Raw genomic sequence first — 15,113 nt, forward strand, 5'->3', positions numbered from 1 at the left:
TGCACCATTTGCATGAAGCAAAATTGTACCAAACCAGTTGTGGAAATTGCACACGATATTGCTCCTGCTCACACTTTAATGCTTCTTCATGACTTTTTGCGAAAAAGCAAAACCTTTGTGTTGCGTTCACCGGACAAGGGCCCTTACAACTTCTTTCTATTCCTGAGGCTGAAGAGAACAATGAAAGGACATATTTTGCCATCATTGATGAGGCAAAAATAGATTTGCTGAAGGAGATGTACAGAATAATGAAAAGTGAGTTCCAGAAGGTCTTCCAAGATTGGAAAAAGTGGAGAATTGCTTGGAAGGAAACATCATTGGTGTTGATCAATAAGTAAAGGTTCTTTAAGAAAAACAAAAATTCCCATTACTTTTTTATCATAATTCATATTAGATCTAATGTCAGCAAATAGAAATACTCTCTTTCACAATGTCCACACTGAATCTGGTATCACTTAACAGTCGATTGGGATAATTACAGCTTTGTAAGTGGTGAGAGTAACAAGACATCTTGCAAAATAATACGAAATACTTTCTCTTATAGCAACTTGCAACAAATAGTTCAGAAGACCACTAATAATGGAAATATACAAATGTTTTGGTGATTTGTGGATTTTCCAGAACCATTTTCTCACTGCTTCTACGTCATCGTCAGTAACTGATGTGCTAGAGTGTCCAGGGAGGTTGTCATCTTCAACATCTTCTCAGTCATCTTTGGAACATTTATACCACTAGTAAACTTTTGTCTTACCCGTAGTACATTCGTCAGAAGCCACAGTCAACACTTTGAATGTGGTGCTGCACTTTATTCCATTTGTCAAGCAAAATTTAATGCAAATACTTATTCCAACTTTTTGGAAATAAACATTGACCGAGCACTCAAACACTTATAACTTTTTTGACTGTCGACAATAAACTAAACACAGCACATCAGACAATTGACACACAAACATTTTGACTATCATGATGAAAACAAACATGCAACACAAATGCAGCAGACAGCAATCTTGATTGCTACATACAAAAATGTTCTTCATTGTCTTGAAAGTGGCGTGTTTACTTCAATCAGCAATGCATTGGCCCTGGTCAATGTAATATCCTTTGTAATTGTGTGCAAGGCTTCATACTGCATAGTATCAAGTTTCTGGAGTGTGCTGTCTGGTGCTAATCCATATCATGTGTGTCCACAATCAAATGAGTCCTTATTAGGCTTCATTGTAGAGTCACAACTGTTTATCAATTGGAAACCTACTATACTCGCCCCCCAGGGGCTCAACATTCATTTGCTGAATACAGGCTTGGCAACCCCGGGGTCCTGAGCTGGGGACTGGTCAGCGCCGCCAGTCTCCTGTCACCGTAACCCCTGGACATGCTTCAGCGACCACCGTATGGCGCGGTGGTGGAATGTTGTGTGCTGCGGGGAACGATAATCTTGGCTTGACCGCCTGAATTGCAAGGAAGGCCAACCTCTATATAAACCCCTCAATCTTACGGTGTGCTCCGCACCTATAAGATGCATGGCTGTTGGGGTGGAACAGTCGCAAGCGGGCAACCTCTGGGGCACCTGCCGCACCCCAGCTGTATAAGGCTTACTCAGGAACGCGGGACTCTGTCTGAGCAGACCTTTAGTTCCCTAGCTGCTCATGGGACCGCGATTGACCCTTTGACCTCTACATTTCCCCCTACCACTGGCTTGGGTGAGCCACTGGTAGGCAAACACACCCCATCGAAAAAGCGACTTCATGCTGCGAGTCCTCAGCACCTGGTGTTGCTCGAGATTTATCAGACTATCGTAACAGAACACATGCTGATAATCAGAATGTGTTTTTGATTATTCAACGGAAGGAGGGTAGCTTTGAGAGGGTTTCTCCGTTTTACATCCACAAGGGTCTTGAGGGAATTGCAGGTACACTGAAATCTGTTAAGCGACTGCGCAGTGGTACTCTGTTAGTTGAGACTTCTAGTTCCCGTCAAGTCGCTTCTCTTCGGAAAGCAACCTGTCTCGGAGAAAATGCTATCGAGACCGAGCTCCACTCCACGTTGAACTATAGTAAGGGTGTTGTGACATGTAGGGATTCCCACAGACGAGTTAAAATCTGAGTGGGCTGAAGAAGGTATTGTTGACGTACAGCATATTATGAAACGAGTCGATGGAGACCTAGTCAAATCCGACTTATGTATTCTCACGATCAGTTGCCCGAGACTCCCAGAGCATGTTAAAGCAGGGTTCTTACGTTTGCCAGTATGGCCATATTTCCCCAACCCAATGCGCTGTTTTAAATGTCAGCACTTTGGGCATACTACGTTGGGGTGCAATGGGATAGCCACTTGTGGTAAATGTGGTCAGCCTGCCCATGAAGGAGCCGCTTGTTCATCACCTGTGAAGTGCTTGAATTGCTCTGGGAGTCACCCTGTCTGGAGCCGGATCTGCCCAATCTATCTAGGAGAACGGAAGATACAGGAGATTAAAACATCTAAGCACATCCCCTATGGTGAGGCCAAGAAGCTCTTTTAAGGCCATACAACCTCCTGTGTTTACGACATCTTTCGCTTCCCCTCTGAAAAAACTGGTACAAATATGCAAACGGAGGTTGCTAGTGTTAGCACTAATACCTGCGTTTGCCAGTGCACTTGTGCTGCTGCGGTTGTTTTGAAACCTGCGACTCTCCCCACAACGTCGGACAAGGCCGTGGTTGCTGACATTGGGGTACTTCCTGCCTCTCCCCATATGGCGCCTTCTTCCCAGGCGAGTAAAGCTCCACCTGTTGACAAGGCTCTGCATTCTAAGCCCCCCAAGACAAAGACGCCGAAGGCGAAGGTTTTGCCACCTGAGGAGACTAGTCAGGGTCTGTCCGATGACAAGGCCATCGTACTGTCTGACATCTCCCGTGGGTCGTCATCGGAGCTGATGGACATTGATGTCGACCGGGGGCGATCTTCTCGCCCCAGGAATAAATCTCCGCCCAGTACGGGCTCTCCTCCAAAGCACAGAGGTAGGGTGAAAATTCAGCCACCCTGTTCACCTGCTCCCATATTACAGTGGAACCTGAATGGGTTCAGGACGCATGTGGCCGAATTACAACTCCTTGTACAAAAGTGCCCTTTGTGCTTATGTCTCCAAGAGACACATTTTCAGGCCACTGATGCTCCTTCTTTACGGGGCTATACCATATATCGAAAAGATGATCTGACGGGGGAAAGGGCAAAGGGTGGTGTTGCGGCTTTTGTCCGTGACATGCACCCCTCATCTGAGCTCCCTCTCGTTACGGACTTGCAAGCAGTTGCAGTTGACCTTCTTGTGGGTCGGAGGCTCACAGTCTGTTCCGTTTACTTACCACCTCAGGATGCTGAGGCTCTCACAGACCTTATTAGACTACTCCCCTGCCCATTTCTTCTTCTGGGGGACTTCAGTGCTCATAATGTCTTACGGGGCTCTCTGACTACTTGCCCCAGGGGTCGCATTCTGGAAAGCCTCATGATGTCTGAAGAGCTGTGCATCCTCAACTCTGGTGCTCCCACTCATTTCTGTACTGCTTCCGGGTCGTCATTGGCTGTTGACCTTTCTTTTGGTCTCCAACACTCGCGGATTCTGCTCTGTGAGAGGTTGCTGCTGACCTTCATTCTAGTGACCACTTCCCCCTTTGGATTCGTCTCCTGGATGAGGCTTTGGCATTACCAGTGCCGCCCCAGTAGCACTTCTGCAGAGCTGACTGGACACTTTTCAGCCGACTGGCTGTTTTGGAACACCGTGCCGGCGTCCACGAATGGGTAGACCATGTTACAGCCGTGATCTCCCTTGCTGCTAAATTGTCAATCCCACGGTCATCCAGTCATCCCAAGAGGCGTCCTGTCCCTTGGTGGACCACTGAGTGCCGCTCAGCCATCCGAGCCTGCCGTGCAGCTCTGCGCCGCTTCAAGTGCCATCCCTCAGCTGACAATCTTGTGGCCTTTCTGGTGACAAGGGCCAAAGCGCGGCGAGTGATTAAAGAGAGCAAACGACGGTCATGGCAATCGTTCTTGAACTCCATCTCCCGCTCCACTAGTTCTATGAAAGTATGGGAAGCCATCAGGAGGATTTCCGGGAAACTCAGCCAACTACCTGTCACGACATTGCTGCATCGGGATGTCTCCTCACGGCGCCGAGAGACATTGCCCAGACACTGGCCATGCATTTTGCAGAATCTACCGCCACTATTAACTGTGATCCAGATTTCTGCTGCTACCGCACTGCCATCGAGAGGGGTCACTTGGACTTCCGGTCTCTGAACCCTACAACTGCCCCTTCACAATGAGGGAACTGGATTCGGCACTGTCTGTGGCTCATGATACTGTGCCTGGTCATGATCAAATCCAGTACAGATGCTGCAGCACTTGTTGCTGCCATCCAAGGAAGTTCTCCTGAATTGTTTTAATATGAAATGGTTATCCTACACGTACCCTGACTCGTGGAGGGAGGTGATTTTGATTCCCCTCCTCAAACCGGGGAAGGACCGAACGCATCCCAGTAGTTATTGAAGTATTGCTTTGATTAGCTGTGCCGGAAAGACATTGGAACGAATGGTCAACCGTCGCTCCTTAGCCCCTCTCAGTGTGGCTTTCGGAGATGTCGTTCCACTATAGGCAACTTGACCCTGCTTGAGGCCGCCATCCAGCAGGCCTTCCTACGTAACCAGCATTGTCTAGGTGTATTCTTTGACATTAATAAGACGTATGACACTACTTGGTGCCGCCTTAGCCTCAATCAACTCCATGAGTGGGGCTTTTGTGGCCGTCTCCCCATCGTCATTCGGTCCTTTCTTTCCCATCACCTCTTTCGATATCGGGTTGGTAATGTGCTATCTGACTTGTACGTGCAGGAGAATGGTGTTCCTCAGGGAAGCGTTTTAAGTGTCACCCTCTTTGCCGTCGCCATTAACAGTATCACGTCCAGTATCCGGAGTCCTGGCCAATGCTCCTTGTTTGTGGACGATTTTGTTGTTTTCTGTTCTTCCTTCAGTCTTGTCACTGCTAGTCGGCAATTACAGCTTACGATAAAGTGCTTAGAGGCATGGACTGCGAAGACGGGTTTTACCTTTTTTGCAGACAAATGTGTGTGTGTGTGTTTATTTTAATCGTTCTCGACGTCTTTTTCCCTCCCCTGAATTGCATCTGAGGGACACCATTCTTCCTTTTAGAGACACTGTGAGGTTTCTGGGCCTCACTTATGATTCCAAGTTGTCGTGGTTGCCTCACCTTAAAGACCTCAAGGTGCGGGCCCTGAAGGCACTGAATATTTTGAAGTGTCTGAGCCATCGGTCCTGGGGAGCAGATCGGGCGTGTCTGCTGCAGTTTTATAGGGCTTTCGTCCGATCACGTCTTGACTATGGTTTCACCATGTATGGGTCAGCAAGGTCTTCGCATCTGAAGATTCTTGACGCAGTACACCATGAGGGTATCAGGCTGGCCACTGGTGCCTTCCGTACCAGTCCCATCCCCAGCCTGTGTGCTGAGGCAGGGGAACCGCCGCTCGCCATCCGGCGGAAACTCCTCATGGTGCGATGGGTGTGTCAATTCCTTGCCTGTCCTACCTCCCCTGCGTACCCTACCGTTGCCCGACCGCCTATGGAACGTCTCTTTTCCAGTCATCCCAGGGCAACGAGACCATTTGGGATTCATGCCAAGCATTTGCTTGAGTCCCTTGGTGTGGAACGTGTGGCCCCCCAACGACAAGGTTTTACCCGCCTGCCTTCCTGGTTGCTCCAGAGGCCCAGCGTCCTTTTAGAGTTGTCGTAGTACCGGAGGAGCTGCACTCCTGCGTTTGTTTTTACGTCCTTATTTTTCGATATTTTACGCCAGCATCCCGACCGTGTACCAGTATTTACGGATGGCTCTAAACAGAGGGACTCTGTGGGTTGTGCTGTTGTTTTTCCTGATCGAGTCGTCAAGTTATGGCTTCCTGCGGCGTTTACCATCTTTGATGCCGAATTGTTTGCGATCTTGCGGGCATTGGAGCAGATGAGATGTGTTCCCAGTCTTAAGTTCCTCATCTGTTCTGAATCCCTGAGTGCCCTTCAGACCGTGCAACACTTGTACCAAGCTGATAATCATGTTATGCATCAGTGGGAAGAGGAGTGGCTGGCAGTCGGTGAAAATAAGCTGCGTCTGGTCAAGGCCACCACGCGGCCATGGCGTACGTCCTACCAGTCATGCAGGCGGGATGAGGTTCTCCTCACTCGCCTCCGCATCGGGCACAGTCTCTTAACGCGTGGGTTTTTACTCCGGTGGGATGACCCCCCAATCTGCAGTGCTTGTGGCGTCCAGATTACTGTCCGCCACATTTTACTTAACTGTCTTTTATTCTCTGACAAGAGGGCGGTGGTTTCTTTGCCACCGGATTTGCCCTCTATTTTGCAAGATGACGCAATGACTGTGGTTAAGGTCTTAAGGTTTTGTGTCCTGTCCAATTTGTTGTCTCGGATTTTAGGGAGAGGGTTTTACTGTGCTGCTGGGTGACTGGCTCACCCAGGTTTTAGGTAAGAGGTCTGCCAGTCACGATTACCTCCTTGTTTCCCTTTGGTTTCTGTTCTCTTTTACCTGTGTTTCCTTTCCTTTTTTAGTGCGTTCCTTCTCTTGTTTTGCCTCTGTATGTGAGGATTTGGAACTGCATCAGGACTGTGTCTTTTAGCTGTTCTCCGTGTTCGCTGTTCGTCTTAGTCCCTTCACTGCATGTTTTCCTGTTTTTATGCGTTTGGGCACTGATGACCACGCTGTTTAGCGCCCGTAAACCTCACACACACACACACACACACACACACACACACACACACACACACACACACTCACACACACCTACTATACTCCGTTGTACCTCATAATATCACAGCAAGCTTAATCAAATCAGATAACAATGTGTCTGAGATGATATTTCCATTTGTTCTTATTATTTATTATGACTCCAAGGTATTTTGTTGTTTTAGCAATTGGGAAGTTACACTGTTGCAGCTGCATTGTTTGGCTGCTTAGAGTTCTGTGTATACTTAAGATCATCACTGTCGACTTACTACAGATAATACAAGGCCTCTGTCTATGCATGACTCATGGGTAAGTCTAATGTCTGTATTCATTTTTTGTTGACAAGACTGTAAATTTTTGTCTTCTGCTTATGTAGACATTTCAGCTTTATATTGTGTGTTTGGATACCACTGTGAAAATATTCTTGAAAGTTTGTGTTACATAGGTTGAACAGTGAAGAAGCTAAGACTGATTCTTGTGGATGTCCTCTTTTAATTTCTGTGGTCCCAACATATTTCTGCTTTGCAGTATGGTTACTTTCCAACTTCTCAGAAGCGTGTACGGTGTTGTTCTCAAATGATTTTGGGAATTTTAAGTTTTCCCATTCTTTCCCCCAAGATTGATATAAGGAAGTTTTCATTTGCTTTTTGGTCAAGTATATGCATGCAACTAACTTGTAATAAGTTCTAGAAAAGTTAGTTGTTCATCAATGAGTAGCTGTAACTGGATTTCAGTCTCTTTCCAAAAGAAATTTCTAATCTCGTAAGACTTTCTAGTTCTCACACCACCATACTGAATGCCACTTAATAGTCCTTTCCATTAGCATTGTCAGGCAGGGTACTCAGTCTTAGTCTTTTCTCATTTTGTTAATGGAGATGGCATGGTATATTTTCATTACATCTGTTTTGAGTCTTCAAGGCAATAGATTATTAATAAAGATTTAGCAACAATAGTTTCCTTTTTCGTGATGTATAATTGATGCCAGGTGCTGTATTCTTCTCTTGGGATAATGCAGTTGTCAGTTCTTCCATAAACAGGGTTGCCTATATTTCTTGTTGTCATTCATTATGGTAATATTTATGCTTAATGTATTGTGATAGAAAAGGATCACAGCCATGTGGGGCAAGAAGAAGAGAAGGTTGTGATATATTTGTTCCTGGGCTACAGAGTTATGAAGTGGTCCTCTGTGGTCTTCATATATTCCACATTGCTGCCATTGTGGCTGGTTGTGTTGTACAGCAAAAGGTGGATGTTATTCTGTCAATTTTGCCACCGAAGTTTCTTTTCCTGTCATCTTTGTCATTAGCTTTGTGGTGTGAGCTAATTGCTGTGAGCTGCAGGTGGCAGTGCTGAAGTTTCCATTAAAATGGTGGTGGCTTGGTAAGGGCAGAAATTCTTTGTCCTGTCTGTCTATTTTGGGTAAGGGGTAAGTACATTCATGTAAGTTCTGTTTTCAAGTGAAGCTACTGATACCCAGAAAGTAATAATGTTAAGAGCCATAAATTTATTAATTTAGTTGTGTTTTATATATCTGGACAAATTTTTAATATGGCATTTGGATCACACGCTAGGTTGTTCATCATAATTAGAAACTGTGACTGGTTTCTCCATAAGTGTTGCTTTTGTGAGGACATCTGCAACACTCGCATCCTGTGATCTGTGGCTTCGTTTGGTACTGTGTCCAATCCTCACATAATTATAGCATTGTAAAATAGATGGCGTATAGACTTCGATTGGATAGTTAATTCAATGAGTATAACTGAGCTGTGGTAGCTCCTGGGGTCTGAAAGTGAAACTTTCTTCATAGAATTTCATTTCATTTAGCAATTATTCTGCTGTTGTAGCTGTTCCTACATTGTGTATGATGCTGTGTCTAACAGCAAATAATTCTGGAGAACAATCTCCAGATTTGCGTTTGTAGTTATTCCTGAGAAAATTTCAAATTTTCATGCGATCCCCCCCCCCCCCCCCCCCCCCTCCCCTCCTGGTGCCTTCTGGCCCCCTGTAAATTTTGTGCTTGAATAATGACTCACATTCCCAATTAACAAGCTTGCCAAAACGCATTGGGAGCTTGCCTGCGTTCTTGTCTTTTTTTCTACAAATAAAATGAAATGCCGATGAATAAAATATTCTCGGACTTCTTGCCGCGTCAAATCCTGGTAAAACCTCGAGCTTTTGACGATATTCACCACCACCACACCACCACCATCGTCATCGTCAGGAAACTGACTGGCTAAACAGCAGCTGTGGTGGACCTTATGTAGCCCCAGGACGGCTTGTGATTGGACAGCTCCTGATTGGACGGCGAATACGTCACGGTGTCGCAGATGTTGTCGACGCCTGCACTGGGGCGCCATCCCTCCCGGAGTATCGTAGACCCGCGACGAATCTCTCTGACGCTTCTCCATATCGAGTGCTCGCTTCCATGCACCACTAAGATTGTAACCATTGTCACGATAAAAATTGTTATCGCACATTCTAATTTCTATCGCCTCTTTAATTACCGAGTCCCAGTATGTGGAGGCCTGAGACAGAACTTTTGTTTCACCAAACAAAATTTTATGTTTCCTAGTGAGGCTATGCTCCGCAATTGCCGATTTTTCCAGCTCCCTATTTTTAATGTGACGTTGATGTTCTCTACAGCGATCGGAAATGGTCCGGACTGACTGACCGATGTAACTACTTCCACATTCACAAGGAATTTTGTAAATACCAGGAATCCTGAGACCGAGGCAGTCCTTCACAGGACGCAACATCCCCTTGATTTTCCTTGGAGGTCGAAACATCGGTCTTAAACCTCGTTTACGAAGGATCGCCGCGGGTCTTCAATACTCCAGGAGCGACGGCGCCACCAGTGCAGGCGTCGACAACATCTGCGATACCGTGACATATTCGCCGTCCAATCACAAGCCGTCCTGGGGCTACATAAGGTCCACCACAGCTGCTGTTTAGCCAGTCAGTTTCCTGACGATGAGGATGGTAGTGAATATCGTCGAAAGCTCGAGGTTTTACCAAGATTTGACGCGGCAAGAAGTCCGAGAATATTTTATTTAACAGTGCCTTCGCGGAAGACTTTGTTCTCATATTACATTCATATTACGGCGAGGACATTGCACGCCAGGTTCGTCAATTGGAGAAGCTACGCGTGAAATATGCTCAGTTGCGCAGTAATTTGGCATTTCTGCAACGATGTCGGGATAAGGAGATCATACCCAAGTTTGCTGTGGTTAAACATCACATAAGGTCGGCAGGAGTGAGTAATATTTTACAGATAACCAGCAAGGTGATCGTCAGAGAAAGGATATGACACACCAGGTATGAACTGGATACTAATGCTCGCTGTTTGTATCACTGCCATCTCCATTTGTCTGCAGTCCTCTCAGCTTTAGATTGGGAGTGGGTCGATACGTCGACGGCAGCTCATCAAAGAGCTCATTATAGCAATTCAACGGCTAAACAAACTAAGAAATTTGAGCGGCTTGCAGGCACGGAAAGATTGGATTCATCTCATGAACCAGCATGACCTGTCGTCAACTTGTCAAGCAAGAATTTGGATGAAGGAACTTATTTCGGCCCTTAATAAAGGACTGAATTTTGCTCCTACACCGCGCACTGTTCCTATCGTGGATTTTATTAGTGGAGTGGAACAGGCTGTTAGACATCTTTCACAGGATGACGCCGACGAGGTAAGACTTACCGCCAGTCGCATTTTAGCCTCAGCCAAGCCTCCCAAATCGAATATTAGTAGAGAAGAAAGAGAGGGTCTCCGTGCGTTACAGTGGGATGAAGATCTTGTTGTTCTGCCAGCAGATAAGGGTAAGGCCACAGTGGTTCTTGATGCTAAAGATTATCATAGCAAAATAGCATCTTTATTGGAGGATAGCACTTATAAATGTTTGAAACGGGACCCAACTCTATCATATAGCAGAAAAACAACGGAGCTCTTGAAAAATTCTGGTCTTCCAGAAGATGTCATAAAAAAATCTTAAAGTTCGAGCCCCTAGGCCTCCAAGGCTTTACGGATTACCTAAGATCCATAAAGATAATGTCCCTGTAAGACCCATCATTAGTGCCATTGGATCTTCTACATACAGGCTAGCGAAATTCTTGGCTAATTTAATGACTCACATAGTTGGCCATTGTGAACACCACATCAAAAACTCTCAAATGTTTATTGAAAAAATCAAACAGATTAGAGTTGGCCCAAATGATATTTTAGTTAGCCTAGATGTGGTCTCGCTTTTTACCAAGATTCCTATTGAGGACACATTGCAATTTCTGACAGAACACTTTCCTCCAGAAACTGTACAGTTGTTTCGACATGTCATGATGACCACCTACTTTCTGTATCGTGGGAAATTTTATGAAATGAGGGTTGGAACGGCCATAGGTTCTCCATTATCCCCTGTATTGGCTAACTATTTCATGCAACAATTTGAGGAACGTGCACTAAATTCGGCTCCACTACGTCCATCTATTTTTGATCGTTATGTGGATGATACGTTTTTGGTTTGGCCACATGGCTCAGGAGCCTCGAGAATTTTCTGGAACATATGAATAGTGTGCACCCGAATATTCAGTTCGCTGCCGAGATAGAGAGAGAGAGGGAAAACTGCCGTTTCTAGATGTACTGGTGCAAAGAAAAGCAGATGGGCGGCTTGGCCACTCTGTGCACCGCAAACCAACGCACACAGATCTATATCTCGACGCCAAGAGTTTCCATCATCCAGCTCAGAAGAAAGCCGTTCTAAGTACATTGATATATAGAGCAAGAACTGTGTCTGACAAAGACCATTTAAATTCTGAAATTAATCACCTTAAATACGTGTTTCGTAGGAACGGCTATGGTTCACGGGATGTAAAGTCAGCGTTCTGGAAGAGAAAGAAACGTGAAAATAATGATTGTTCGCATGATGAACAACCTAGCTTGTTTCTTCCTTTCTTCGGTTATATTTCCAGTAAAATAGGCAGGATCCTTCGTAGACGAGGTTTAAGACCTATCTTTCAACCTCCTGTGAAGGACTGCCTCGGTCTCAGGATTCCTGGTATTTACAAAATTCCTTGTGAATGTGGAAGTAGTTACATCGGTCAGTCAGTCCGGACCATTTCCGATCGCTGTAGAGAACATCAACGTCACATTAAAAATAGGGAGCTGGAAAAATCGGCAATTGCGGAGCATAGCCTCACTAGGAAAAATAAAATTTTGTTTGGTGAAACAAAAGTTCTGTCTCAGGCCTCCACATACTGGGACTCGGTAATTAAAGAGGCGATAGAAATTAGAATGTGCGATAACAATTTTTATCGTGACAATGGTTACAATCTTAGTGGTGCATGGAAGCGAGCACTCGATATGGAGAAGCGTCAGAGAGATTCGTCGCGGGTCTACGATACTCCGGGAGGGATGGCGCCCCAGTGCAGGCGTTGACAACATCTGTGACACCATGACGTATTCGCCGTCCAATCAGGAGCCGTCCAATCACAAGCCGTCCTGGGGCTACATAAGGTCCACCACAGCTGCTGTTTAGCCAGTCAGTTTCCTGACGATGACGATGGTGGTGAATATCGTCAAAAGCTCGAGGTTTTACCAAGATTTGACGCGGCAAGAAGTCCGAGAATATTTTGTTCAACAGTGCCGTCGCGAAAAACTTTGTTCTCAAAATGAAATGCTGTTTGTTAGCACTGGGAACATTTAAACATTGTTGAGGTGAGGTGTCATCTTCTTAAGTGGCATTGATATGTAAGTCTCTCAGTTTTACCTTGTCAATTATCGATATTTTCCTGTGCAGTGTTGTTTTGTTGTCTTTCAGCGATTTGTTGTGACAGGTCTCCAATATGTGACATGATGATCACGTTACCAATCATTTTAATTGTAAATATTGTTCCAGCTACTGCTCCACAGGCTCATTCTGAATGTTTTATTTTGAATTCATTAACTATTCTGTGTGTGTGTGTGTTTTTTGTAAAACCTGTGCCGGGAGTTGTCTGTTGAGGAAACCATTTAAAAGATGATCTTCTTTCCTTTTGATTGCAGTCTGTAGATGGGTTGGTAGGATATATTGTCCTACATTTCTCCCTGTCTCCTACAGGTCTCTTCAGTTCATAATTCATTGTTAATTTTAGACCTTTTGTTGTCTGCCTCATACACTGAAGCCTCAACCTTCTTCGTACATACTGTATTGGCATTTTTTTCTTCTGCAATTTTCACTGTAAAAGAACAGTGTCTATCTATGTGTCCAGTGGAGTTACTTACCTTTCTCCAACGCTAGTTCACCAGAGAACTAAAATGTCAATGGTATATTAAATCTATCTATAGTAAAATGCTTAATCTGTTCAATGTTTGGTCAGCTTCATCTTTTGCAGAGGCCTGTAAAGTCCTGTCACTCTCTCTGATTTTATTGGTGTAATTTCACTATAGCAAACCATTGATTCATGTATCTTTATTTTTACCCTCCACTATGAACAAGTACGTATTATGCAGTACTTCATTTTTTGCTACCAAATACATTGAGTCACAAACTATCACACATGCCTGTCTAAAATTAACAGTTGTTACTTGTTGGTTGCTTCTTTGGAGTGCTGTTATCTTACTACTATGCTTCTTCTTCCCTCCTCTCGCTCCCCATCAACCCCCCCCCCCCCCCCCCCCCTGTGCGGTGTAATCACATATGCTTTAACTACTTAAGACAGTGGCAAAATATTCACTTCTTCCTTCAAAACATCCTATTCTGCTGAGCAGACACCATTTGTATTCTTTAAAATCATTAATTAATTAATTCATAATTTTCTGTCTTGTTTTAATATTTTAATCTGTTGCATGAAATTTGCACTAATAATAGATCAGCAGGTTCAGCATATGCTCAACACTGATGAGTGTGTCTCATGTGTTCCATAAAAGCCACAAACAGTTTTGACAAACAGTGGCCAGTATTGTCTTACAATGCCCATGGCAGCTTCTACAGCATGTATGTAAATTATGACTACAGATGTGTCTTTTTGGTGTTAATCTTACCAGACAATGTCTATGAACTTCATGCATAGATGATGCAATTATGTGCAGTAGCCAGCCGCGGTGGCCGAGCGGTTCTATGTGCTTCAGTTTGGAACTGCGTGACTGCTATGGTCGCAGGTTCGAATACTGCCTCGGGCATGGATGTGTGTGATGTCCTTAAGTTAGTTAGGTTTAAGTAGTTTTAAGTTATAGGGGACTGATGACCTCAGATGTTAAGTCCCATAGTGCTCAGAGCCATATGTGCAGTACACCCAGTGTAGGGTAATTAGATGAAACATATGTATAGCTGCAACTATGCTGTGTAAGCTCAAAACAGAGAAAGAAAATACAAGAGTTTTGTATGTGACTGCAACTGCCAATTGAAACCAGAAAACTATGGACAAGAACTTGTAGAGATATAGATAACATACTACAAACATTCTTTTTTCAAAAACCCTTCCTGCTTTTTATATTACTGGTCACATCCATTTTTCTTTTCATAGCTGTAAAGCATCTGAATATATATAAGATGGTAAAAATCACTTCAATCTTGCAAAACTAGGAAGATAAATTTACCTATGTAACAGAGTACAAGATTGATTATTCCAGTGATGTATCAACAAAGAAGAAAAACTTTTTTAATGTGAAAAGAAGTCTAAAAATTTGGAATATTATAAGAGAGACACAATATGTTTATAAAATGTGAAATTGCTTGCTTCTACATGAAGGGCTATATGTGCCTGCAGTAAATATTACAGAAAAATAATGACAGTCAGTAGTTCCATAAAAATGCACCATTTCAAAAATAAGAAGAATGATGATTTTATTGCAGCGACGGTCGAAGTCAGTCAGCAGCAAATTACAGATGCCTGTAACTCCACCAGCTCAACAGCAGCGGCAACAGCAGCAGCAGCAGCAGCAGCAACAACAACCACAACAACAGCAACAGCAGCAGCAACAAGAACAGTCATCATCAAATGCGATACCAACCTCAACGTCCCAAGTTTCACTACCAGTGGCAGCTCCATTCTTAGAAGCCCAGCAGCAATATGTTACAGCCATACCTGTCCAGCCAGTATTGGCTACAGGTTTCCCAGCTGTTGTTACTACATTGCCTGCAACTGAGGTAAGCAAACAATTCAGCAGCTCAAAACCGATGAAGACACTGATACAGAATTAAACGAAGACATTTAAGCAGTTCAAAGGTGTGCTGCTAGAGTTGTTACTGGTACGTTTGATCAACATGTGAGTATTACAGAGATGCTTTCTTGAACTCAATGGGAATCATTGGAGGGATGACAGTGTTCTTTTTGCGAAACATTTTTGATAAAACTTATAGAACTGGCATTTCTGG

At 44.4% G+C, this 15,113-nt stretch overlaps 1 protein-coding gene across 5 annotated transcripts in view; it reads left to right on the plus strand.

Moving 5' to 3' along the window:
- LOC126269773 (circadian locomoter output cycles protein kaput-like) overlaps window positions 1-15,113 on the plus strand; it is a 126,058-nt gene that overhangs the window by 80,594 nt on the left and 30,351 nt on the right. For all 5 annotated transcript variants that reach the window (XM_049974017.1, XM_049974018.1, XM_049974019.1 and 2 more), the window contains exon 14: window positions 14,592-14,885. In XM_049974017.1, the coding sequence (XP_049829974.1) occupies window positions 14,592-14,885 (294 nt within the window). The remainder of the gene's footprint in view (window positions 1-14,591; window positions 14,886-15,113) is intronic.

Source organism: Schistocerca gregaria, chromosome 1, assembly GCF_023897955.1.
Source record: "Schistocerca gregaria isolate iqSchGreg1 chromosome 1, iqSchGreg1.2, whole genome shotgun sequence".
Classification (NCBI taxonomy): domain Eukaryota; kingdom Metazoa; phylum Arthropoda; class Insecta; order Orthoptera; family Acrididae; genus Schistocerca; species Schistocerca gregaria.